The sequence below is a fragment of the Drosophila santomea genome, chromosome X, assembly GCF_016746245.2.
Source record: "Drosophila santomea strain STO CAGO 1482 chromosome X, Prin_Dsan_1.1, whole genome shotgun sequence".
Classification (NCBI taxonomy): Eukaryota; Metazoa; Arthropoda; class Insecta; order Diptera; family Drosophilidae; genus Drosophila; species Drosophila santomea.
Genome location: NC_053021.2, coordinates 5,163,319 through 5,190,136, shown reverse-complemented (window position 1 = coordinate 5,190,136; position 26,818 = coordinate 5,163,319). Strand labels below are relative to the sequence as shown.

The following is a 26,818-nucleotide window of genomic DNA, read 5'->3' as shown; positions in this document are numbered from 1 at the left end:
TAGAACTGGTTCCAACACACTTCTAAATATTAGCTTGTTGATCGTAATTCATGCTACCTCCAAAACATAGTTCTTAATTTCAAAGAAGAGAACATCGTTCCATGTCAGATTAATCATTCGACTGCTGGAGCATCTTAAATTCAACTAGTTGATAATGGACGGCAGTTCCGCATCCCAACTTTGGCTGGGGGAATCGCCCCGATCTTTCGATAAATAGCGCCAGTTTCGAGATCAAAATAAACCGAACAATAAGATAGGTTTCAATTGTGAGCATGCCTTTAGGCTAATTGCACAAAATGCGGATGTGTATGGGGCATTATGAAAATACAGCATTTTTGGGTCATTCTTTTCGCATTTGATTTGATTTATTTTGCTTTGTCGGCTGCTCAAGGATTTGACACTTTATTATTCGTATTATTTATGGCACTTTGCTGAGCCCGGGCCGACACATCCCCATTCAAGTTCCCATGGCTGCCGTCCATAAAATATGTATGTTGTATAGTTCAAGTGGCCCAAGATCCATTTCCAGGAAGTCTTACTCTGGGTCGAAGCGGAAGTTAGGAGTCTAAAATTCTGCGAAAATCAAATTCCGCTCTTTCATGAATTTTTGAAATCGTTTTTCTTTGATAGCTTAATAATTATTATTTCTCGTGAAATATATTTTAATACAATATACAAAAATCACACTTGCAAAGTCCGTTAATTTAAATTGTTTCGCGGTCGCAAAAACCCCACTCATTTCTCCCACTTAAATTGACAGGGGAATCTGTCAAAAAAGTGCAGGGCGTAAAGAACCAACAAGTTCCATCATCGAATTGAGCGATTTGAGTTGGGTATCCAGCCAAAAATAAAATTAAAACAAGCAGAAACGAAACCAAAAGATGTTGTTCTTTGACGCTGCATAAAATTAAGGCAGTGAGGGTGGCAAAATATATACTCATACATATGTATATGTTTATGATATGTACATAAATAAATGTTCTGTCTGCCTGTCAAATGTCAATGATGTACACTTAAGCCTTTTATTCGCTATCTGCGATTGTATCCCGCCATTGGGTACAGTATGCCCTCCATTGGGAGCCTCGGCAGTGAGCAGTCAGCAGGCAGACAGTAAGACAGTCGATTCCTTTATTTCGGACCAAAAGAAGTCATTAAAAATGCACAGAATGTCAATGTAAAACGCTGATAATACGCAATTATGCATCCGCCAGATAAATAACACGGCCGAAGGAAGCTAATGACAGTTGGCAGGAATATAAAAAATGATGATGATGCCTGGAATGAAGAGAGATGTCGGTATGGAAACATATACTTACTTGTATTTATGTGCTGCGCCACATAAGCGAGCGAAAACTTTCAACATAAGCAAAAAGTCGTTGCCACTGACGGGCAAAACGAGCAAAAAACAAAATATAAGAAAAGGAGTATATTTTTATGATTTTATCAGGGTATATTTTTAAAATTTGTTTGTTAAGTACTTCGAGTACTTATGGCCTGCATGCTATTTGTTTCGTATTGCAAGCACAAAATCTGAAATTTAATTGATTATACATAATTCAAAATGATTTCACGCCACACAGGAGTAATCATTTTTATAAATGCGCCAAAATATATTTTTGCACACGCGTTGATGGGCGATGTCTGGGTGCTGTAAACATTGCCTCACCCGCCACTCCACCCATTTATCCACCAACAGCCGCACACTACTAACCACCCACCCACCACACACCTCCCACCATCAGACAGCGCCACACATCACACATCACACCGCACCACCCAACCACCCAACCACCCACCCACGAATGCCAAACACGAGCCACTGGCATGTGCGATTAAAATTGTTTTACGCAGTTTCCGACCAGCAACATTGTAAGCTATAGCATTTAAAATAGTTTCGCTGCCTTCACAATCGTGTGTGTTTGTGGGTGTGCGATTTTCTTCGAGTGTATGTACGCGTTACACGTGCGAGACCTTTGCCATATTACAACAATAAAAACAGGAACAACAACAAAAGAAAAAACTGAAGAAAAGCTACACCAACTAAAACAGTCGAGCATCAGCCGGCGTCTCATTTGCCGCGCATTTTGCATTTAAACGGAAAAATAAACATAACCGAGTGAATAGCCAAGTGGGTCGAAGCCCCAGATACTTTGGTAGTATTCTCCTCACTTTTCTCAGTAATATATCGCTTCTTTTTTTTTTTTTTTGCTTTTCTTATATACGAAAATAGTGAAAATGAATATTTCCTAGTAGTTATAACTGTTGCTAATGCTGGGTTCCTGTTGGCTTTGGGTTTCGGGTTCGGGTTCGGGATCGGGGCTTGGGGCTCGCACTTTTCAGGGTTTTCAGGGTTTTTTTTTTAGGGGGGGAGGTCGGGGGCTCCACTAACGCGTCATTTGCATAATGCAAATTGAGTAAACCGGCGCCATTGGCGTAATTCTCTTTAGTGTTTTGCAATCATTCATTCATTCAGCTAGTCATTTAGGCACTCAGTCGCGTTTCGAAACAAAGGCACAAATGAGTACCCGCAGAAATGTAGTATTTTTGTCACCCATTTATAATGGGTTATCTATTAATGGCTATGCATTTGGAATTGGGCCTTTCCCAGCGTAAATATTGTTAAACATTTCAACCCTACTCCGTTTCAGTTAAAGTTTTTTTTTTAAATATTGTTATATTATATGGCCAACAACGTTACTTAATTGCCCCAACCTTCGAATAGTTTAGCATAGCAAATTGTGATTTTTCCAGTTTGAGTATTTACATAACTAATAGATACACTTTTTAAAGCCCATTTTCTATTCTTTTTTTTATATTTTCAATTGATGTCACACATTCAGGATTAACTTATATTTTATTGAACTTAGGATTTAGGATATTTTTTGTTGAATTCATAACTCAGACCTGCGGTACTATCCTACATATGTACATATAGGGTACGGTACGCACACCTATGTATGTATGTATGTATATCCCGCCGAAGCTATTGGATTTCATAGGCAGACGGCGACATTTTCTTTCTTTCTTTTTTTTTTTCTTTACGATCTCCAATTCTGGCGACCGGGCGGTAATCAGTAATCTTATTTATGGCCTCTATATAAGTGTTGTGTATGTATATGCACGGAGGCTATATGCTAGGCGATTATAGAAAGTAAACTGGGTCACACGCTTTCTTGGGCTTTCACTTTTCTTTTCCTTTCGACGAGAAAAAGTGTTTCTTCGCGAGGATATAGATATTGATCTTTCTCGATAGTACGTCAGCTCAACACGAAACTGATCCCGTTGAAGAGCTGGTGGATTTTAACTTATATATATATATAAGTTATATATATATACATATATATCACATATATATATATATCACATATACGTGATGGCCCGATCCGTGTGGAATAGTGCGTATCGCTATTCAGTGTACTGGCATATGAGCATATGGGGCGTATGAGCAATTATTATTATATATATTCCTCTATCGGCAACAGTAATTTGTTGTAATTTGATGTTGTTGCCAAGAGCTTGGCATTAGCAACAAATAATGAGTGTATGCAAATTAGTCGTTGGACTGATAAGCACAGGCGCCGATTGTAACGAGGCGGTAAAAATAAACAGATGTGTATTCTTAAATACGATGTAGACCAACTAGTTACTCTTCCTGTTTTCCATTTCGTTCCAAATAAATTCTATTTTTAATTTAGAACAATAAGCTCCTGAGAAGAAGTTGCTTAAAGTTAATGCTTATTATTTATTATTTTATCAGTATCTAATCCTTTCTGCATACGCAGAAATGCGTTATGAAACTTTAAGACTATTAGTAAAATACAACAAACCATAAATCTGAACTAAATCAAATGGCCAATACAAATCAATTTATATAAAATACCCTCCTATGATTGTTTGTATACATTGGTGTTTTTTATGGGAGCCAAGTAATGAGTTCATTAAGAACATATAGAAGAGATTCATTCACAGTGATGCCCATTCACTGGTTGTGTAAGGAACGAAGGGCAAGACCATAAAGAGCCGATGGGGCAGGGGCCCATTATCACCATTATTATCGCCGCGGAGAGCCTCGATTCGTTTCGATTCGTTTTGATCCGTTCGACATTCAGCGTTCGATTGAATTTCGCCTGCCCGAAAAAGATGATTTCAATTAGGCAGCAATGAGATTTATGCCATGCATTAGAGCAGTGACAGATACGAAGCCACATGCGGTCTGTTTGGGACTTGTGGTACTCGGAGGTCACGATCCATTCCATTACCGAATCAAAATCGAAATCGGACTTATACTCGGAATCGGAATCGGACTCGAAATCGGGATCGGGAATTCGAAGAATTCAAAGACCAACTGCCAATGGACTGCCCCATGTTGTAATCGGCAATCTTCCAAACCTGTCAGCGTTTGCGATTCCACTTGAAATGGCGCCAAATGGCTTATCACTTATCACTTGCCTTTACAATTATTCACCGATCGTGGCTGGGAAATTCACAGCCTACCCCAAAGACTCGCCAAGCAATTTTGGGGTTTTTTTCTTTCTTTTTTTTCTGAAGATTAAGCATGAGATATTATTAATAGTAAAACTATACTCACAATGACTTGTTTTAAATTAAGATTCATAATAGGTTTTTATTACAGTCAATCATAATGTAAATTAGAAATTACTAAGGCATTGTTACCGTCTTAAGCACTGTAATTGCTTCCTTGATAGAACATGGTACATAAATATATTATACTTTACTACTATTATAAATATAATAAAGGCCCTTAAGATAACTAAATGTGACTGGCAAGTTTTTTATCGCATATTGATGATTTGCAAAACTTAAGGACACTTTTCCAAATATTTTCGTGTGTCTCTTAAACCACTCTCTGCCCATAAAGAAGTGATTTCAATTGAGTTACCCTGATGGTCCACCCAGCTTCTGCATAGTTTTTACAGGTAAATCAAGAAGACTAGATCTGGTGGGTGAATCACGTCTAGTTGAGAACTGGGCAGGTTAACGAAGTGGGTGGTGCGGGTGCTGATAAGCGACTGATAACGATGACGTTTTGTCCATCTTGTCGCCGGTTGCCAAGACTGAAATTATAATTATATTATAATCAGCTGCCTGCTTGCGTTATCAGACGCATATTTACGCAAGAGGCCCCCTCTGCCAACACTCTCTACACTTGAGATTAGCTTATAAATTCTATTTGCGAGTAGCCCGTGCGTAGATTTCGTGCGTAACGTAATCAGCAGCCCCTTAAACGAACGAAATCAGAATATTTTTTGGCACAGCAACGGTGCGTATGAGTAAAGATAAATTAGGAAATTTCGATGCCGAATGCTTAATGCTGAATGCGGAGTGGCGATAGGCGCGCATGTAATTAATGGGAAACAGCTGATAATTTGACAGACGGCCGAGCACTTGAGGCACGCGATTAACTTGGCCAACAATAAATTGCCTTTACGGTTATATTACCCTTTGTTGAGCTCTCCACAGTTCGAGGAGGAATTTCACAATTATTTGCGGATGATATGACATTTTGTCGGTCGGTTGGAAGTCGCAAGACTTTTTGCGTGGAGCGTGTGGCAGTCGATAAGACCGATCCACAACTATAACTATTCGGGGGCCATTTTTCTTCTTTTCTGAAGGTGTTCGCGCCAGAGAAATCAGCCCGGCAACCGTGAATACACTTCTGCAGATTGCCGGCTTGACCAGCGGATATGAATCGATATGGGTGACTATGCGCCTTTAAATCTGGTTCTTAATCGTATAATGTATTTATATAACATTTCATGCGGACTGCTGAAGTAAATTGTAGTATATAGATGCAATTCCTAAATACTCCCTTTTTAGTCACGAATATAATGGAGTATATTTCAATTTGTAAATGCAGAATACAATACGAATTAAATGACATACATACAAAATGAATTCAACTGCACGATAAAATCAAGGAACTGAAGCAGGAAAACCTCTTCCAACAGAAACAAAAATCCCCAATTTGACACGAGATTTATAAGCCGGAAAATGATCGCCAATCAAGATTCGTTATTTAGCGCATGTGAGTGCCGTTTGTGTGCGTGAGCCTATAAATAATACTATAGCTATACCGTAATCTCAATTAGCAGTCGAAAAAAAAATTATTTTTTTATTTTTGCGCACAGAAAATCAATGTTAAGGAACCTTTTTTCCTTTTGCAAACTTAAAACACAACAACTGTTTCGCACACTGTAGCTTCCTTTAAAATATAACTTTCTTGGTTTATTTCTATTTGAATAATAGTTTTGCAATAATGAATCTTTTTTGTGATGATCTGCCACTAAATTCAAAACGTGTTTGAACTTTTGAAATGGATAAATTCTTCTCAAATTTGACCAGATCATTTGAACATATCAGACAAGAGATCGCAAATTATTTGAGAAGAAACCAACATTGGGTTTCTGTGCAGGTGATTTGCAACGCACACGGCAACCACTCATTCGCGCTCAAGGAGAACTGATTTGTTTCGTTTTTGTAGTTGGGGCGTTCTGATAAGAGCCGGGTTCTTATCACTCGTATGGACGCCACCACACGCGGCAATCGTCGCGCTGAAACGCGAATGGCAACAAAGTTGGGCAGCCGGGCCATAAATTGCTGACGCTTTTTTTTTCCTACTGGTAACTAATCAACAAAAAGTGACTACATCAAGTTTGACCTAATTTTGATAAGCGGAGACTTCGCGAAAAAATAAAAGAAATTAGAAACAAGTAAAGGAATAAGGAACAAAGCGATGGCAAGTGACTAACCCGTATAAAATAAATTGCCGCGGCGTGTGCGAGCTTGACCCATGGATTCCTGAACTAGGGAAGCGATGTGGAAGATGTGGATGTGGCCATCCTCATCCTCATCTGGCGATAGTCAAACACTCAAACACTCAAATGTGATGCCATCTTCAAACGGAACATCTTCGTATATAGTGAGATAATATAATATACATTTAACAGCACCTTGTTGCCCTCGCTTGACACCAGATTTTTTCCATTTGCCATTGGGTTCTTATCACTGCCTTAGAAAGCGCATTCTGTATAATACCCAATAATGTAAAATCGGAAGCAGAGATAGCAGCAGCAGCAGCATCTGTTGTGTAAAGCATAGTTTTCAGAGGTGAGAGTTCCCATTGAAATGAACCCATTTGTGAGATTACAGCTGACAACCTTGCTGATTACGAATAGTACTCATCAAACAATTTTATTCGACTTAAATGTGAATAAAGTTGTCCACACGATTATGCAATTATTAGGCCTCAAATGTTGCAGACTACCCGTGTATTGGTGGCTTCCTAAAACCAAGTTACTGAATCACAATTATGAAATTTCATAATGAATACACTTACCCCGAAAGAGGAACAGTAGCAATCGCTGTTATGAAAAAGTTTGCACACACTTGTGGAGTCGCCAAAGGGCATCATGTGAATGTAAATATTTACCCATAATTCATTCAGTTGATTTCATTTCATTTCATTTCATTCATTTATTAGACAAATGCAATGGCAATGACTTGGCAGCTTTGAGGGGGAATCTCAATTCGTGTCGACTTACAGCTAAATTGTGTATCCCCCTAGAAATTCATACATAGATAAATCTATCTTTAGAGCGATCAAATACAGCTTATGCATATCAAATCGCCGGGTTCAAAGAGCTTTTCGAGGGGAGCCGCGAGCTAATTGTGTGAGTTTTTTTTTCCCCGGAATGCAGTGAGTAAACTTGCATACCCTGCCGCCTCGGCCCGATTTCCTACATACACTCATATTCACACCTCAACTTGTCGGGGGAATTATCGCAAAACGCCGTCAAGACAGGCGCCAGTTTTCATTATCTGGGAAAGTAGTTTCCACGAAACCCTTTTGCGGGGAAATCACCCCAACTGCCCGGCACTGCCGAAACGATCGCTCACGTAGATAATGGGTTAAGTAATATACTGTTTCGCTTGGAAATCGGATATAATACCACTACCATAGTTGAAGCAGATCAAGCGGTTATAGTGTTTAGATTTGCAAATTTGCTTCTGGTCCGATCGTCGATATCGAGGGCCAACTGTGGGAGTGCAGGGCCAATTATTGGCCCGCCATAAAAGCACTCGTAAACAAAAGGCCAAAGCAAAACAAATGAGTGGAGAATAGGTGCCGGCAAAAAAAAAAAAAAAAAAAAAAAAAGTAAAATAAAATACAAACACAGTCGGGTGGGTACCCCGGATTTTTCCGCACACCCCAATTTCCCCCCCATTTGCGATCCCACAGTACTCTTTCTTTTTGCACATTTTTTTGCACTTTTTTCGCGCTATTTTGCTAGGCATGTTTACTTTGTTTTCTGCTGTTCCGCTTTGTTTTGCGCCTTTTGTTGCAAAATGTTTACCAAAAACCTTGAAAATTGAAATTATGAACTTGACTTTGGTTGTATTTGTATTGTAGCTGGCCCAGAGATAAAGGAGTTACAGCAAACAGCAGCGAAAGCATCAACAGCAAGTAGTCAAATGCTGTTTGCCAAATTGTTTTTCGTTTTTCTATTCGCAAAAGAAAATCAAACAAAAAAAAAAAGAAGTCAACTTTAAGGGAACACAGACGAACACCTGTGGGTTTTCAAAATGTTCTTGAAATACTTTTTTGTCCTATTAAACATTATCAGATCTGGACAAATTGGGCTCAGCGAAATATAGTATATAGTATATAGTACATAGTACACTCAGGATAGTAACTTCCATTACTTTCCAAAGTCGTAAGTTTATTTATAATTAATAAAGAGAACAGGGTAAAAGAGCACTTTGCATGACTCTAAGAACTATGAAATAAACTTAAAAATAACAAAATTTCCTCTATTATATTTTGATTCTATGCACTAGTGGCACTTGAGTAGCGGCATTTGCATGCGATTAGGCGAGCATATTGCATTTGCATATGCGCAAAACAGCAAGAGCTGCTCGTGCATATGCAACGAAAAAGGCGATTATTGAGCCCATTACTCACTAATTGGCTGGCACCTTTTAGCTTATCGCCGTAACTGTAAACTGTATTATAACGATGGGTGCGCTGAGGGGTTCGGTGGGGAAGGGCGAGAGGGAGAGAGGGGGGGCTGGGGCAGCTAAAGGGGCCGTGAAATGCTGATAAAGGGAGTAAAACAAAGGGAAAAGTGCAAGTAATGCGCAGCCAGTAAGGAGACATCCCAACACGGTTTTCGTATATATGTATGTACATATACGAATGCCTGAGAAAAGTGGTAGTCCCGGCAAAATTTGCACTTGATGGCGCTGCCTTGTGTCTAAGTCGAATGCGAATGCGTCAATCGAATTAATCGCGATATGTATACGGTATACGTACACATATACGAAAAAATCGAAAAAAAAGTCGAAAAAATACATATAAAATCGCAAAAAATAAGCAAGCACAGGTGTTGCCACCTAAGTGTGGAAACTAATTTCAAAAATAGATTTAATACATCTCATTATTAATAATTCCTTAAAAGTGCAGAAAACTAGTACAAAACAATTATGCTAAATGATTGTTGTATAATTAATCGAACTGATTCACATCAGACAAAAATGCCCATCGTGGAAATAAATATCAATGGGTGGCAAGAAAAACAAACAGAAATTTACGATAACTGCACCTCTTGTGTTGCCATTTAACACCAAAGGAAAGGGAGGGGGGGTGCAGTGTAGCTAATTTGCCAAATGCACAAAGAAAACAACAACAAATAGGAACCAGGAAAAATAAAAACAAACGAAAAAAAAAATAAAAAATAAACGACTGATAGAGGGTGACAAAGTGCAGGGCAAAGTAGAAGGCGAAATAAAATTACGTAAAAATGACAAACAAACGCTGCAAATAGAAAATAGCAGGGCGATGGGCAAAAATATAAACAAAGACGCAGCCAAGACATAATAATAATAATAATAGTACAAAATGCGCCTGGAACAAGTCAACAAAAATCCGAGCGGTCTATATTATCGTATCAAGTATCAGAGAGTCCCGATCATTATACAAAAATAATAACAAATAACAATCAAAGGAACTTGAGTGAGTGTAAATTCCACGAACTTTTGCATTATTGATAAAACACGCTTATGTGTGTGTGTGATCATATATAGTTTTTAGCATGAGTTGGAGTAGGAAATCGGTAATTGCAGATATGAATTTTATTTTATTTTTGGACACACTGCTTCCGAGAGTGAGATCACGAAATTGAGTTATCAGGTTTCAGTTTCAATTTCAATTTTGGTGTACTGCACTTGGAATATATTAAGTGATATACATATGTATATATGTATGTATGTGTATACAGCGTAGGGTATTAAAAATAAGACTAGGATTCAATTGAGCTACTAGAAACCTCACATATTATAACACTTACTATTGCCATTCCATTATTCTCTTAGAGCTCTATTAAATACAGTCCTTTTATAGATTAAGTGAAGTGCTCTCTGTTTTGAAACTTCCACTCCTTTTTGTAGTTATATACCCATCCCTCATCTTTAATAGTTTTCCAGCTGAAAACTGTATCTCCCCAGATACAGATCTGTAATCTTATCTACGAAATTTCGTATGGTATTGCGACTATCATCCGAACTGCGGATTTAGCATGCTTAATGCTCTGTTGCAGCTATGCCATTTTCTTATCCTACTTTTCGATCCCGGAACTGATGAACACTAGACATAATCCCATTAACCATTACCCATTACCCATCAACTATTAACCATAGCATCATAATCTTTGGCTCGACTGGAGGGCCAAGGGCACGAATTGCGAGTGTGTGCAAATGCTGTACGTCACTAGCAATTTTGAACGATGACTAAAAAAGCGTGCACACATTTGCTTATTGGCACTTTTATTTTGCCGTTTTCAGGGTGTTTAAAACGTCTTTACGACTTATTTTCCCATGTTTCACAGCATGTAAAAAGACACGCCAGCCTATACGGGCATTTAATTTTTTAGAGAGCTTTTTTACATATTTAGAAGGAGCCTTCGTGCGCCGCGAAATATCAAATGAAATAAATTTTAACTGCAGTTGACAAAGTTCGAGGACGGATGTTGGACGGGCAATAAAACAGACGAGGAAAACAACACAAAAAATAAACCAAAACCAGTGTATGCGAAATTTGAAATTAAAATAAGTAAATAAGCGAAAAGCATGGGGAGAAATCTCAAATTCGAATGCACGATAATGGACTTTTATATATGTACATATATATATATATATGTATATATGAGTAGCTATAGTAGATGGTCGAAGTACATACATATGTATGTCTGGTGTGCATTTGTCTGTGTAATTTATGTATGCTGCTGATTATGACCGCCCCTCCCGGCAACATTTGCACTTGATGGCGCTGCCCTGTCTCTAAGTCGAATGCGAACGCGAATGCGAAAATCGCATTAATCGCTCTCGGAAATACAAAGTATAAATGTTCGCATTTTATAGTGCCAACCTGGGCGTGTAATTTCAGTGGCTGGCAGCACGTGTGGCTAGCAGAATTTCAATGGCTAGCGAAGATGGCCCAATACTTGGTCTTGAGATACTTAACTCTGATCTCTGATTACTACTACGATTCAAGCAACGGAATAGGGAAAAAGATATTTCAGCAGAAGCCCCGCTCAATCAATTTCAAGATCACGAACTTCATCCTTTCATGACGAGTTCATCTAATTGAGTCCGAATGCGGAGCCATAAATGTCGCAAATGAATCAAGAGGTCGGGTAAAATGGGAGACGATTTGGCCGTCAGACGAGCTAGGGGTTGTTGTCGACGCCAGTTTTAATCAAAAATTAACGTAATAAATAATCATAAAGAATGCATAAATGTCAAATTATAAATTTGGACAAGTTTTACGACGTCCCACCGATCCATATCTTGAAGCTTTATCCGGCTGTAACATAAATATTCGCACAACCAAAATGGGCGTGGCAATCGCGGAAAAAAATCAATGGATCTCCATCTCTCCATCTTGGCCCCCTTCCGAATTTTAGGCCGCCGCCGCAATTAAATTTGTCTGGGACTCTCGTCTTTGCTCCCCCAACTTGTATTATTTTTTCGTCATTTTCGTGGGCCCATTTGGTTGGTAACGCTGATGGCGAACGGCATCCACTTTTCCTTTCACTCACGTACATACATATGTATGTACGTATGTATGTATATGCACGTATACGTTCACGACCGGGCCGACAGCAGAGCGGGTGGAAAAGAGGGAAATTCGCAGACATTGCGGACGACGCCCATGCCGAGGGCCAACTTAATTCCTAATACCCTACCCATTGAGAACTTTCCCACTTAAAGCTTTAATGACTATATAAATGTTGGCAACTCTCTAATTTCAAAATAACTATGTTTTTATTTGCAGGATCAAGTGGATGGTATACCTCGCACCTAATGACGCACATAATAATGTAAGTACTATTCGGAACATTTATATATATTGTTTTAGACAAAGACCCTTTTAAATAATTCCTGAAAAAGCGCAGAATGAGTTTTCTGACCCGAGTCGTTTATTAAAAAATATGAGTTAATGATATAGTAAAGTACACAATCCGCGATTTTTGCTTGAAAGACTTTTCGATTTCGTTTCTTCGCGCCAATTTGAAAATCGTAATTGTGAAATTGAAAAGCTTTTTTTTGCCGGTTGAGCTTTTTTAATATTAATCTCCGGCACCTTATTCTCTCTCTCGCCCTTTCCGCTCTCACTCTTCTTGCTCTCTTGAGTGCTTCTCTTTGAGCACTTTTGCCTTTTTGTTTTTGAGTGGGCTGTGTTCTTGGTTGTTTAGAAACAATGTTGCTGCAACAATTATATTCATCCCAACATGTATAGGAACTAAACGAAATAAGATTTTAATCACTTCAAGCACGCATTATAAAAAAATGTTGTATTATATATATAAGTTAAGCAAATTAGTTGGTTATAAATATATTATTTTGTAAGTACATTTTTTTAGAGTACGTGTGTACTTACAAAGGCTGACAAATTCATTTGAATCGCAATCCCATAGCGACTGACATTAAAACCCTTTTCTACCCATTTAAACTGATTAGCATATCGGCATTCCAGAATGCAACCAATGAATAATCGCATTTGAACGCCTCGAAGAGTTATTTATGCGACCGATACGATGTGGTATGCCATGTGGTCGCCAATCCTGATTAAAATATGGGTTAAGCGAATCAAGCGATGAATTCTTTAAACCAAAAGGGACGTAGATTTTTCCACAACCGCGTGCATTTGCATGTACATACATATATGCAGATCTGCTTTTGCGCAAATTCGCCTTGGCATGTTGCATATGGATGGTACCTGAAACTGGCAATTCATTGGCAATGTGTCAAAGCCAAGTGGCATTTGCGTACTTTGCTCAATAAACCTCTGGCCCCTCCCCCTCCAATCCAGCGCCCCCTTAGGTTGCAATTGCGTCACGAGCTACGCGCGCAGTAAGCTGCCACTGCAAAAATCAATGCAGTAAACTCCGTTAAGCGATTTCTGTATACCCTATCACCAAAAAAAATACCATTTTGTGTCATTACTTTGGAAAATGAAATCGGAAATGAATCTTTTGGATTCGAAAGGTAGATTAACGCTGAAATAATAAACATATATCATATATATAAATGTATGTGGGCTTTTGGCACACAATTGTATGCTCTCTGCGAGGGTATGACAATACGAGATATTCCGGGCGGGAAAAAAGAGCCCATGCTGGGTTGCATGGACGGGTTGCATGGCTCTCTGCCGGTGGCAGATGTGGTCTCTTTCCCTCTTTGTATCTTTATCTGTGTTTGTCACTGTTTCTGTTTTGCATGCAATTGACAATTGAATTTTCCGCTGAAAAACTGAAAATGCAGCACGAGGTCAGGAATGGGAACGAAAACGAAAGACTTTGGCCACAAACTCAAATTCAGCGGTGCGTTAAACCTGCGGCGCACGTCTCCTGCCGTCTCTTTCTCACCGCCTGGCGCGGCTTTATGAATGAAAACTCATGTGGCGCCAAAGAGAGCACAAAAAATCGAAAAAATGCTTAGTTTTGTATTTGCCTAACCCTTTTGTGGCCGATGTCCACTTAGTCAACCCACACATGGACAGCACTGATACGGTCTCTGATTTTCCGATCAATGCAATTGCATGCGACTAACTAATTTCTCAAACAAATTTTCTGTGTTTACCTTTTTGGTCAATTATTGAAATCATTTTTCATTGCATTTGTTTTGCTATTTCTGTGCTATTTTTTGTCGTTGTTCATGTCATTGTTGTTGGCGGTAATTTAGCAATTATCTTTTTGTGAATTGCCATGTTGCATTAATTAAATTATCGCCCCAAGGGAAGGGGGAATTTCGGGCAGATGAATGAATGATTGTGGCAATGTACCTGTGATGGGCTCAGAAAAATATTGCCTAATCGCGTTAAGGGGGCAATGGGAAGTAGTTTGACAAAATTATATATTTGTTTTTAATTTATTGACAAATTATTGTTTACGTTAGTTAATAAAGAAACAGCAAGCTTCCAAATTGTTTGGTAACTTTTAAACATTCCTTGTCCACTCTTAACAGCTTAAATGTATAGCTATTAGTTTTAGGAAGCCATTACCGCTGTCTTTGAAAATTCCCACTTAGAATGCGGCTGGCACTCGATCAGATCGGTTTCTGAGGGGCCTAGCTCGCACCACTTGCACAAACCGACTCAATTCCACTCCACTCCATTCCATTCCATTCAATTCAATTCAATTCAATCAAAACTGTGTCACTGGGTTACGAGTTGGAGGCAATTGTTGTTGCTGCACTTTAAGAGGCACGGCAGCAACAAGTTTTGCCAGCGGCAACGGGCAACATCAACGGCCAATACTCTTGCCGTTTCCCTTTGGGCCAAAGCGGCCAATTAACTTATCTGATGCATAGAAAAAGATACAGAGATACTGTGACTTCGGCTGCAACAGCGATCACAGCTACAAGCCATGGCAATTCATAGCGCTTTTGTTTGAGATCCTCAATCGCTGCCTACGTACAAATATTCAAGCAAGTCTTGCTCTACACGGAAAGAAAATGTTGGCATAAAGTTGTAGTTGGAATTTATATGTACTATGTTGTTTATTCCACTGGGACTGCTCTTTGGTTTGCTTCCTTGTCTGTAGTCCATTGGTTTCGCGCAGTGCAGTCAGCCTTCAGCCAGAGGCTTTTTCATTCCATTCATTGAGTTTTCCTGACTCTAGCCATCTCTTTTCATCCGTCACAGGCCGTCTCTTTCACCTCAAGTATCCGCATTGCCGCAGACGCTCTGTCTGGTGAACGACGGAACGAAATGGCAGGGAACGAAACGAAATGAAACGAAATCACTGGGAATCAAAGTGGATCGCATAAACGGGTTTCACGGTAGATTGGAAAATATGTCTATTATGCACTGCGCCACGCCACTATTTTCTTGCTCAGTTATGTATTTCACTTTCGACGGCCCCAGGCCATTTTTGTGGGTGGCCTCGCCCTTCCTTTTTTCCTTGCCTGGAAAACAGCCCGGGGCGTGGTGAGGAAGTTGCTGGAAAAGCGGTGGGCCCATAAAATATTTGTTAGCAAAATTTCGCCAGGAATGGCCAAAAGGCGCCTTTATTGGACTAACTAGCTTAACTAGAATGGCTGTGATTAAAAATATGCACACCAAATTCTTTAAAAACCATACATGCTTTAAAACAACAAAGTTTTTCCATACAAATTAAAAGATTCCTTTTTTTGACGATTTCTCATCACACTTTAATTGCCCAACTCGGAGTTCAAAGCAAGAGAATATAACGAATTCTTGAAAATTCTGGAAACCTGGAAGTTCTGGAAGTTGCCCCCCGGCATACCAAAATGTGGGCAGCACTTGGCTGCTGTCAATCAAAGTTGCATTTTTGTTTTCAATTTTCTCTTACTATTTCACCATTTCCCACCTCGAGTGGAAAGCGCTGGGGCCAAAACCGGAAAAGCGTGTGTTAATAGGAAAACTTCAAAAGCCGAAAGGGGTGGAAAAACATACCGTATTGCATTTGCAGTAGTTGTCACAGCAAGGCATTAATTATGCCATCAGCAAACCGACGACGACATCGCAGCGGACATATCCTGTTGACAGCCCCCCGTCCCCACACCACCCGACCCGACCCCTTGGATTTTCCAGCCCCCAATTTCCCCAGGGGCGGGGTAAAGTTTTTCGCATGGCAACGGAAGTCACGTCGGAGTTTTTCCTCTGAAAATTCCCAGCACTCGCAATTGGTTAATAACACTCGTACAAGTGCAGTATAGTTTGATCAAAAAAAAAAAAAAAACACATACACACACACACAAGGGGCCAAGGTGGGCGTTTAGGTATGGCCTGAGCTGGAGGCGTGGCAATAATTAAGTTGCTGCATTGCAGAACGAGTGCCAAAATGAACCGAACACTAGACGGCAAGAAAGTAGGTTTATATCAACTTTGTGGGAGGGATCACAGAAGTAGAAAATAATTGGGTTAATAAACAATTGAATTAATAAATATGTGACAAATTGTAAAAAATGTTTTTCCCACTGTGTGGATTAGCACGTACCCCTGTTGACTGATGTATTCATAGGCGCCTCGCCATTAGCGTCTTTCTTTAAAAAAAATGGGGGGTAGTGTAGCCCCGCTTTCGTACAAAATATTTAGCTGTATAAAAATAAAATAGAACGTTTTCAAATGGGGAAAACTCACCGAGAGGTGTATCTATGAGATGTCCCCGCTGACAAATAGAAAATTCCATGCAAGTGTAAAAATAAACCTGAGGCAATGTTAGCTTTTCGTCGCTGCGGAATTTTCCCTCCGGAGATAAGAAAATCGTTCCCATAAATGTCAATTAATTTATGTGCGTCCTATGGCAACTAGACATTTTCCTGGCCAAGTAAGATTGAAGTTCGGCCAAATGGAAAGTGGAATCAGCTTCGCTATTGGAAAATGTAAGCTGTAAAGTGGGCAGGGGAAAATGGAAATGTGGATATGTGGAAAACGGCTGCGACTGCGACTGCGACTGCGTTGGCGGCCTTTGGCGACGCTGTCGGCGTTCTGGGCGATTAGTTGTCTTAAAAATAGACTCAGACATGCGGAAGAAAGAACGTAGAGATTCTTTGCACTCGAAGAGCCAAACACCGAATTATTAAAACAAACTTTGCACAGCAGCAGGTTTTATGCGTATAAGGTCTCCTGTTTTTTTTTTTTTTTTATATATTTTATCTATTTTAGCAAATATTGTTTACGCATAGACATTTCTACAATTTTTAAAGATCATTTCAAATATATGGTATAGTTTGAAGCTAGTAGCGAAAATATGTATGCAAAACACTTTCATAGTACTAGTTGGAATTGAAATCTTTTTTCGCGCAGTGCACACGGTTGTCAGGCGACATCTTCATCTCTCCGCGTCTCATCCATCCAATCCCACCCACTCATTTCCACCTCCTCAAAGTGTCGGCTCGGCTCGTTTCGGTTCTGTCTGGCTGCCTGTCTAAATATATTCCCCACTAATCTTACACGAAAACAATTTCGTTGTTAATAATCTTCTTCCGCAACTCATTGCTATGCGATCAGAATGCGATCCGATACTAGACAATAATGCCAGGCATCCAAATTTCTCGCTTCTGCTCCTTTTTACATACATATGTATGTATATTCGTTTACCTCGAAAATGTGGGATTAAAGTCGCATATATTTTGGTGATTTGCTGAAATCTCGGGGAAATCTTATTTAAGAATTTACTTAACATTTTCCTTTCGCTTACTGTAAAGAACCTAAATGGTTTGTCTCAATATAATATTTGTTACCAACAGACGAAGAATGCCGCCCACATTTAAAAACAAGCAAACTTCCTGATCTCACATCCGTGTCCCCATGAAAAATTCGACCCATTTGAGGCTTTAACTGCCTTTTAGCCGACTAGCGATAATTTGTCTGCCGGCTTCACCGCAATGGTACTCATATTTGCACAGTCAGTCCAAGGGTCTCGGTCTCGGTCTCAGTCTCGGTCTCGGTCTCGGTCTGGGTCTGGGTCTGTCTGCAGGTATTTCTTTTCTGCATCTCGCTGTAGTCAGTCGAACATACATATATAGGTGGTATATCTCATATATCTGCTTTCTTGAATGTATCGTGCCGGGGCAATTTTCATGCAGTCATTCCTCATTCATTAAAACGTCGCATGGCGTTCGCAGAAGAAAGAAAGACGACGAAGAAGCAGCAGCAGCAGCAGCAGCAGCAGTAGGCTGCCGAGAAGGAACGAGAAGAAAGATGAGGCAGGGAGGCGGAAGGTGGGGGGGACTCTTTTGGCATGGCATTAACCCGTAGAACTCCTTTCACTTTACATTCTAATTCCAAAAGTTCCAGCATTCGCATACCAAGACCTTGTTACCTTGGCCAGGGGCGCGGCGGGGGAGGCCGGCATTCTTCGCTCCGGCTCCGGCGAAACCTGAATGCCCGATGAATGCTAATGCTAATACCTCGTACCTGGCCAATTTTCCCCTCGGGCGGCCTATAAAGTGTGTCCGTGTGTGTATATATATATGTATATATATATGTGTGTGTGTGTGTGTGTGTGTCTGTGTCTGTGTCTGTGTATATGCAGCGCACACGGTGCAAAAAAGTATGAGTATCACCAAAATCGGTAACTTCGTGTATTTTGCGTCAAAATTGCTGTTATCGGTGGTAAAACGACATGGAAATTGGTATGTGTACATACATAAGCTGTTGCCCAGTAGCTTGATTACTTTATAATTTGGTTCCTAAACTTGAGCTTGGGTAAAAAACCAAAAATTAGTCTTAGAATTATTTCTTTCTGTGCGCTAACCAAAAGAATTCCCTGCTAAAAAAAACCCAAGCTATTGATTGGAGTTCGAAAAGCGGCCAAATCGATGGCACAAATAAAATATTTAATTGCCCCCAAGCAATATGCATTATTAAGTAACTGGGAAGCGTGGATGAAATATCAACAATGGCGCTCTCCACAGCTAATTGCTTGTAGCTGGAAAATGCATTTTCATTTTGTGAAAATGAATCCAACTACCGAAACTACCGAAAATTGTATCCGCACTAGACTCCGCAGCTATGGGGCACGTTTCGTCAGAGCGTTTGATACGAGTAGATATACTAAAGCAATATAGATAACTAGCTATAACTAGGGTCCAAAAGGGCGTTGACAGGTGTAACTGGGGGCGGCATATATAAACCTGTTGAAGCTTCGATAAGGGCCATAGGTGGTACGGATTTCAAAATGTGCTGGACATAGATATGATCGGAAGGGGGCAGTGCTATAAATATTACCGAAAAAGGTCCAAAACTGATATACTGATAGACAGGCCCAATGGCTGCGCCACTCCAAGTATTTCGCTGCCAAAAAGCGATTAATCATCTCCGCCGCCTGTTTAGAACAAAACAATAACAAGAGATTAATATAGCCGATGTCTGAGGCTGATTTTGATTCTGATTTTGGTTCAGATTCAGATTCAAGCTCTGAGGCTGTGGGAAAGACCACAAAGGAGTATCCGTACACCAAGAGAAAATAAGGTAGTCTAACATAATTTTGAAATATAAAGAAACGCTTCATGTTCTTTAATACAACATGTATGTATATTGCTGAGGGGGTAACTTTTAGTTCATTTGCAATACTTTTTATTGCCAAGTTCGCGAGACACAATATTATAATGAAAATAAATTCTCAATTTTATCCGACAATTTTATTTGATGGGTTTCTTCAGTGCTTTATTTGGCAAGTGGAGCCGCTGAAGGGGCCACCGACTCATCTGGAGTGCCACTTGCCACTTGCCACAAATTCCCTTAATCATCGCCTGGTGTAATAAATCTAATTTCCCCCAGAGCAGCCAGCCATCGATCGATCTACATATATCTACATATGCGGACACAAAAACCAATCAACTTACTGGCCATATCTCCACTCCATCCCAGAGCACTTCAGTTCACATTCAATGGCTTTGAATAAACAAGCCGAGCAGAAAACGAGCGACCAGACTGGCTGTATGGTGCAAATACAAGGAGTTATTGAACTTTGAGTTGCACAATAGTACAGTTTAGGCAAATTAAAGCTAATTTAATATTTAGTATAAAGTTGGAAATGTGTACCCAGAATGGCGACAATTGAGTTTAGATGGATATGGAGCCGTTCTCTCATCAAAGCAATCGGATTTTTAGCAAGCGGATGTGATCGGCAGATCTTAACCAAAGCACAGCCCCCAGGGTCCCTGATCTCCAAAACTTGCCCAATGCCACGACTCTTAAGGCGGGGAAAAGCGAAAGAAAAACAGACAATGCCAGCCAATTACCTGCGATAACACAAATATTTCTGTAACAACCAGTTCTCGGGCCGAGTTTTCAGTTTCAGTTTCGATTTCGTCAGTCGGCCAGAAATTAGCACGTAACTTCGGGTTGAGCCCCACCCCAAAACAAAAAAATAAATAACCGAAAAACCGAAAACCCATTGGCACTAAGTCATAAAAATAACAATGAACAAGACACAAGACACGGTCCAAAAATGTACAACCATTTTTATTATATCTTTACTCTTTTTGGGCTATTTGGCTTTTGTTTTGTGGCTGTCATGCTCATTGAGCACGCTTTTTGCTTCTGCCCTAAGACAGGGCAGGCTGCCCTGGTAGCCGGGCTTCACTGTGCGGATTGTGCGTTTGTGCGTTTGTGCGTGCCCCTACTTACCGCCGATTTGTTGACATTAGGTCTTAAAATTTATTAGTTCTTATTGTCAATGGCCGGTGTAGGTTTTGTGTTTTCGCTTTTTTGGGCGGGGGGCGGCAAGCCCTGGGCGTGGCCAATGGGATTTTGGTTGCCTAATGCCTCGCTCACAATCGAAACGTATCGATTCGAGCGGAATGCAATGCCGTAACAATTAAACTAGTCTAAATTAAAAGTGATTTTATTTCGTTATAGAACATCAACGAAATGAGTTATTTACAGCCATTAACTAATATCAAATTGATTCCCCAGTTTTCGATAAATGTATATTTCTTAAATATTGAAGCCAAATGATTAAAATATTAACGAGTCACCATAGCATCAGTCCAATAATTTATTCATCACTCTGCTCGTCCAAGGTCGACCCGGGGAAAAGAGGTTGCAAGGGCTGCAAGGGCCAACTCAGCTGATGGTCAGGAACCCGGATCCCAGGATTTGGGCAGATACACCGCCCACTTTGTTTACTTCTCGCCCGAGACGGCCATGGCGGTGAGGACGTAGAAGCCCGACCAACTTAAGTAGGTCACCGGCTCCCCGCTGCCCTCGCTGATCTGCTCCTCAAAGAATTTGGCCCCGAACTTGGCCATGAAGGCCAGGAAGGCCATGCCGCCCAGGTTCCAGCTGCTCTCATTGATCGCCAGATACAACAGCGAGGTGATGTTACCTAAAATGGTGAGGGTCTTCAGCGTGTCAAGGGGTCTTCCTTCGCCCTCATCTCCGCTTTCGTTCTTGCAAAAGCTGAGGATCACGCTGACGGCCAGTGGCACAATGAAGAGTCCATGGCCCAGGGCAATGTTGTTGCTATCGGCGCCTAGATAGAGATCCACATTGACTAGTGGCAGCGGTATGATTTCCATGATCGATGTGGTCGTCTCCGTGACCTTCTTGACATTTTCATCGCCGGTCAAACCGCTAACCAAACCGAAGAGTCCATGGCAGAAACCAAAAACGCAGGCTGTGAAGGCGTACGGGTGTTCACTGGGTCCAATCTTGTAGAAACCGAAACCGGCGGCTCCGCAGAGAACAACGTTGAGCACAGAGCTCACGGCCGTGTTGTCAGACATCCTGATGTTATGCTACTAGAATATGTCTTCCGAAAATAGTGCTACAAGTATTCTTTCTCAATCTACTTGATGTTAGGATTAAATGATTCCTATAAACTTACTTTTGGTAACGCAACGCTTACCAAGCAAGTTGAGGAGTGTCTGCTAGCTCGGCTCGGGGGTTTCGTTTGATTATGCTGATTTTCAAGGCAATTTTATCGAAAGGGAACTCAAAACTTATAAAGAAGGGACAGGTAAAAATTTACAATTTGAATTTGTTCTGATTTTACGAATAGAGTGCTTCAGTTTGACTCGAGAATGTGTCGACCGAAACGTTGAACGAGCTGTGTGATAATGCTCTACACGGAGCACTGACAAATCTGGAGAGGCCAAAGGTAAAGTCAATGCCTGCTGCCAATTTACCAAAATCTCCATTCCTTTTTACGAAAGTACTAAAATGTATGCACTATATTTTTTATGGATTGTCAATTATGTACGGAAATGCCTTTTATAGAAGGGGGATAATGCAAAGCATTAAAATTTATCATTTGTGAAACTAAAGGACAATTAATGAACATAGTTTGTACCAAAGTTGGCATTGAAAAATCTCTTCAAATTTGTTGCAAATTAGAAATTATTCATCTAAACGTTTTCAGCAAGTCTTTCTTTTGCACTTATATTTTATATAACTTCCTTGGTACATTGGTTTTATATAAAAGTGATCATGTTTGTGAACAAGCAAAAGGACGAAAAGAAGAAAGAGCACAAGGAAGAAATTTCGTCGAAAGAGCCCAAGAATGTGTTGGATGCTTCCAACAAATTGCTGACCCCCAACTGGTATTGGAGTCGTTATATAAATAATCAGATTGTTCCCAGCACGGTGACCCGTAGTTTGGTGGAGGTCGCCGATCCCCAAATGTCATCTCCGATTTCCAATAGCTCAAAACTTAATATTGTGGAAAGCATTGGGCCTGAAGCCATCGCTTCGGCAAACGACGAGAAAATCACATGTCCTCCGCCGCCACTAATGTATTTGACCCGAATGGATCCCGATTTCGCTGACATTTTGACCATTGCGCGACAAGCTCGCCTGCAAAATATAAGCAGTGCCTTTAGCATCGAGGGTATTCTGCCTACGCCCCCTGAAAATGAAAACGAGAGTTCGATGCCCCATCCACCTGTCTTAGATTCCATGCTCAGAGCCGGGGGCACCTCACGCGACTTTGAGGTCATTTGGAAGCCGATGAGTGCCAAAGTGAACGTATCCTGTGCCGAGACCATTTTAAGGAAGGCGAAAAGGCGGATGGGTGAGTTCCGCTACTGGCTACGTTAAATTAAAGGATTATTAATTAACGCATAATCAGGTAATAATGAGATCGTGTGGGAGGCGACAAAGAGGTGCTGGCACGACGACCTGGAGATTCAGATAGAGTCCAGGTTCTACTTCGTGAACCGTTTCCTGTTCACCTACTTTGCCAGCAATTTTCGTGATTTTTCGAGCCAATTTTTGCAAATGCCAGTGCAAAAAGTCGAAATGGCAATTATAGTTCGCATCTACGAATGGATGCTGAACGAGGAAGAAAACTTTGCCATTGGCAAGGAGCTGATACCTTTCTTCGCGGCAGCCAAGTGCTTGGGCGTGAAGGAACTGATGGAGCAGTACTGGGGCACCTTTTCGACGAAAGGAGGTTGCGGCATGTGGGAGATCAATGCATTCCACACCTACCTCATGGCCAGGGATTTGCGCTGCTTGGAAATCATGGTTGCAATGCAGGCGCGGTTGCGAAAGTGCTTTCTGCCAGTTGTGGCATCCTGGGAGTTTCTCGAGTTCGATGCCAATGAAGTGTACTCTTTGCTTAACCAAGACACGCTGTGTGTCAATAGTGAGGACGAGGTCTTCTTCGCCGCCTTCTACTGGTTGAATTACGCCTGGGTGGAGCGCAAGAAGTACGCCGTCCAGGTGATGCAAGGAGTGCGCTTTGGACTCGTGTCACCCTGGCTGCGCCGATCCATTTGCAATAGGTCCGAAAACGATCGCATCGGTGAGATTGGCCAGATGCCAGAGGTGAGCATCGGAGTGGTTGAAAATCAAAGGAGTTTGCGCCAGGAATTGATTGCCATTTTTAAGTGCTACATTTATGCTCTACATTTTTCTTACAGATTTGCCACTTGATCTGGGAGGGCACCCTTTTGTGTCAGGCGATCATTGCTAATAGACAGCGGAAAAGTCAAACGGGGAAGGACGTTAGGGAAATGCTAAAAGAGTTCGAAAACAAAAAGATCACGGAGCGGTATTGGGTGTATTGCGAGGGCGTCTCGCACCATCATGATTATAGGTGCTCACGTCATCGAGAGTTGACCTTTGAAAGCTTCAAGAGGTTTCTGCACCGCCTACACTCCCACTCAACGATCTTTATGGATAGCCTACAGTATGTGCCGAATAAGAACTGGAACACCTACCGCTGCTGCATCGACGTCAAGTTTCGTCCTAATTGCGAACGAAAGTGTCCCAAGGCGCCCTTCTACAGGAAGCATTTGAACCTTAATAAGTGCACAGTGCCTAGTTAGTAATATAGTAATATATTACTAATAATGAATATAGTTTACCAAACTGAATTCAATGTATTAAAATATATAACAATTATACAGGTTAATAAATTAGTCGAGCATCTATGCATATGTCCAATTTGCAGTTTTCAAAAAGACGTATATCTATACACTATTTTATTGCTCGTTTTTAACGTCTTTCGTGCCGTTAAAATTTTTGGGCTTAATTATCTGGTCCAGTGACGAATGACCAGTTCAGTGAATTATGAGGCTTAGCTGTCTGGGTCACAATCCTCAGAGTCCGTGGTGGCCACGCTAGAGCTGTCCTCCATGTTCTCATCCAATCCTGCAAATCCGGCAAACTGGCGTGCAATTTCAGACCTTTGATTCGGATTGTTATCGGCATTGGCCTGGGGATTTTGAGAACCGTGGGCTGGTGCCTCCCTGTTCTGTCCACCAAAATATAACCGTACGTTTTCATCGGTGTAGTTCACAATGCGACGCCCCCGGCGGCGGACATATAGCTTCTGTTTGAGGTAGATTTTTAAGATTCCCTTAATCCCGATATAGGCGATTCCGCCGATGATGGTGCGATGCATTGGATCTTCTATGCTCCTGAAAAACACATTTCCCACGGCGGCGGCAATAGATGGCAGAAAAAAGGCTCCGCAAAGGAGTCGAGAGATGAAGATGGGTTCGGTGATAGATGGATTATGCTGGATTGGTGGCAAACTACTGAAACTATCGCTCAAGACACCCAAGTCTCCCGTTCCAGCTTCCGGCTCCCCGGCCCAGTGGAAAAAGGGCAACTTCCGCAGAATGTTGTATCTGCTGCGCATGGCCTTCAAGACGGCATCCTCCCAGCGCACGAGTCGCATTAGGAGCAAACCAACCGGAATGAAGGGCATACCCACCAGCAGGAAGATCTCGTTCTCCACCAGCTGAGCTGCGCGTTCTTGACCCACCACCTGGATGACAGTGATTGCTCCGTACGTGATTGCAGTCCAGTAAACCCAGCACATGAACATTCCGAGCGCCAAATATGGGCAGGTCCGCCTCACAGCGAAATCCAGTTTCTCCAGAATACCGGCCAAGGGATTTATTCGGGGAAAGACGATAATATACTCAGTTTGGCATTGTTGACAAACCAACGCCCGCCGATGGTTACCCTGCTGCTTCTCGTCGATCCAGCGGTACAGACAGCTCTGATGAGCCCACTTGGTGGCACCGCGGCACTGGCACGGATGCACCCACTTGGCCCGCCGGTTGTCTTCGCGGTTTGCGAAACATATCCAACAGGTGCGCTCCACATCCGCAATCGGCTGCTCGGTGTCCTGCGGAAAAGGATTAGAACCGCCACTGCCACGCGTCTCCGTATGATCTGAATTATGAATATCAAGGTCCAGGGCACATTGCAGTTCAGCCTGGGAATCCACTTGGCCAGCCGGCTGGTAGTACACCTCCAGATCGGATTCCATCAAAACCCAAATCAATACCGAGAAACGGGATTGAAAGATACGGCAAAAAATGCAATTGACTAACAAGCGTAGAGACAACGAATTTTGTATGAAATAAACTTAAACGACATTAAATGCTGAAAACGAGCTGACAAGATGGAATGAACTAAGTGGCACAGACAAGATGATCGGGGTAGCTGACTCTGAAAATAAAGTAATGGAAATGTTTTTTTCTATTATTTTATATATGTTTTATATATATATATATATATATATATCAATCGAACTGTGTTTTCAAAAAAAAAAAAAATTTCACATTTTTTGTAATTTTTGATGATGATTTTTGAATATTAGCCGAAAATCGTTTTTCTGGTTTTTGTGATTATAAATATCAGTATTTTGATCAGAACATTCGAAATATTGTTCCGAATATGGAATGGCATGCCTCGTTGAGTTCGTAGTTAAATTTCCAATAAAACTGTGTTTTAAAAAAAAATTGATTTTTTTTTCATATTTTTTGTAATTTTTTTTGATGATTTTTGAATATTGGCCGAAAATTGTTTTTTTGGTTTTTGCGACTATAAATATCAGTTTTTTGATCAGAACATTCAAAATATTGGTCCGAATATGGAATGTCACACCTCGTTGAGTTCATAATTAAATTTCCAATCGAACTGTGTTTTTAAAAACAAATGCATTTTTTTTCACACTTTTTGCAAAAAATGCGAAAGTTTGGCCAAAAATTATTTTAACAAAGTCGGTCAAAAATTAATTTGGTTGATTAGTATTGGTAATTAGGAGTACAAAAATGTAATTCTTTTAACTTTCTGACAATTTTTAGCCAAGTTATACCGAAAATACCAATCGTAAATATTGAATTTTTGCTAAAATGGATTTTCTGTTTTTTGCTACTATAAATATCAGTATTTTGATCAGAACATTCGAAATATTGGTCCGAATATGGAATGGCATATCTCGTTGAGCTCGTAATTAAATTTCCAATCGAACTGTGTTTTCAAAAAAAACAAGAGAGAACGCTATAGTCGAGTTCCCCG

At 40.8% G+C, this 26,818-nt stretch overlaps 3 protein-coding genes across 4 annotated transcripts; 1 reads left to right on the top strand and 2 right to left on the bottom strand.

The window, feature by feature from the left end:
* Positions 1–20,956: 20,956 nt before the first annotated feature.
* LOC120455334 lies at positions 20,957–22,125 on the bottom strand. 2 transcript variants are annotated; one of them, XM_039641413.2, is made up of 2 exons: positions 21,903–22,125; positions 20,957–21,842 (listed from the first exon to the last, which is right to left on the bottom strand). In XM_039641413.2, exon 2 carries the CDS (start codon positions 21,778–21,780, stop codon positions 21,178–21,180), a length of 603 nt encoding a protein of 200 aa, XP_039497347.1. In that variant the 5' UTR covers positions 21,781–21,842; positions 21,903–22,125; the 3' UTR covers positions 20,957–21,177. The 2 variants fall into 2 exon arrangements, with proteins under 2 accessions (XP_039497347.1, XP_039497346.1); XM_039641412.2 differs by having other exon boundaries at positions 20,957–21,821; positions 21,882–22,124.
* Positions 22,126–22,365: 240 nt separating this feature from the next.
* Positions 22,366–24,432, top strand: LOC120455326. Its single transcript, XM_039641403.1, has 3 exons — positions 22,366–23,066; positions 23,124–23,824; positions 23,920–24,432. The coding sequence occupies exons 1-3, from the start codon at positions 22,484–22,486 to the stop codon at positions 24,325–24,327; spliced, it is 1,692 nt and encodes a 563-aa protein (XP_039497337.1). The 5' UTR covers positions 22,366–22,483; the 3' UTR covers positions 24,328–24,432.
* Positions 24,433–24,466: 34 nt separating this feature from the next.
* On the bottom strand, positions 24,467–25,931 carry LOC120455332 (E3 ubiquitin-protein ligase MARCHF5). The gene has a single exon (XM_039641411.1). It carries the CDS (start codon positions 25,782–25,784, stop codon positions 24,579–24,581), a length of 1,206 nt encoding a protein of 401 aa, XP_039497345.1. The 5' UTR covers positions 25,785–25,931; the 3' UTR covers positions 24,467–24,578.
* Between the last annotated feature and the right edge of the window lie 887 nt (positions 25,932–26,818).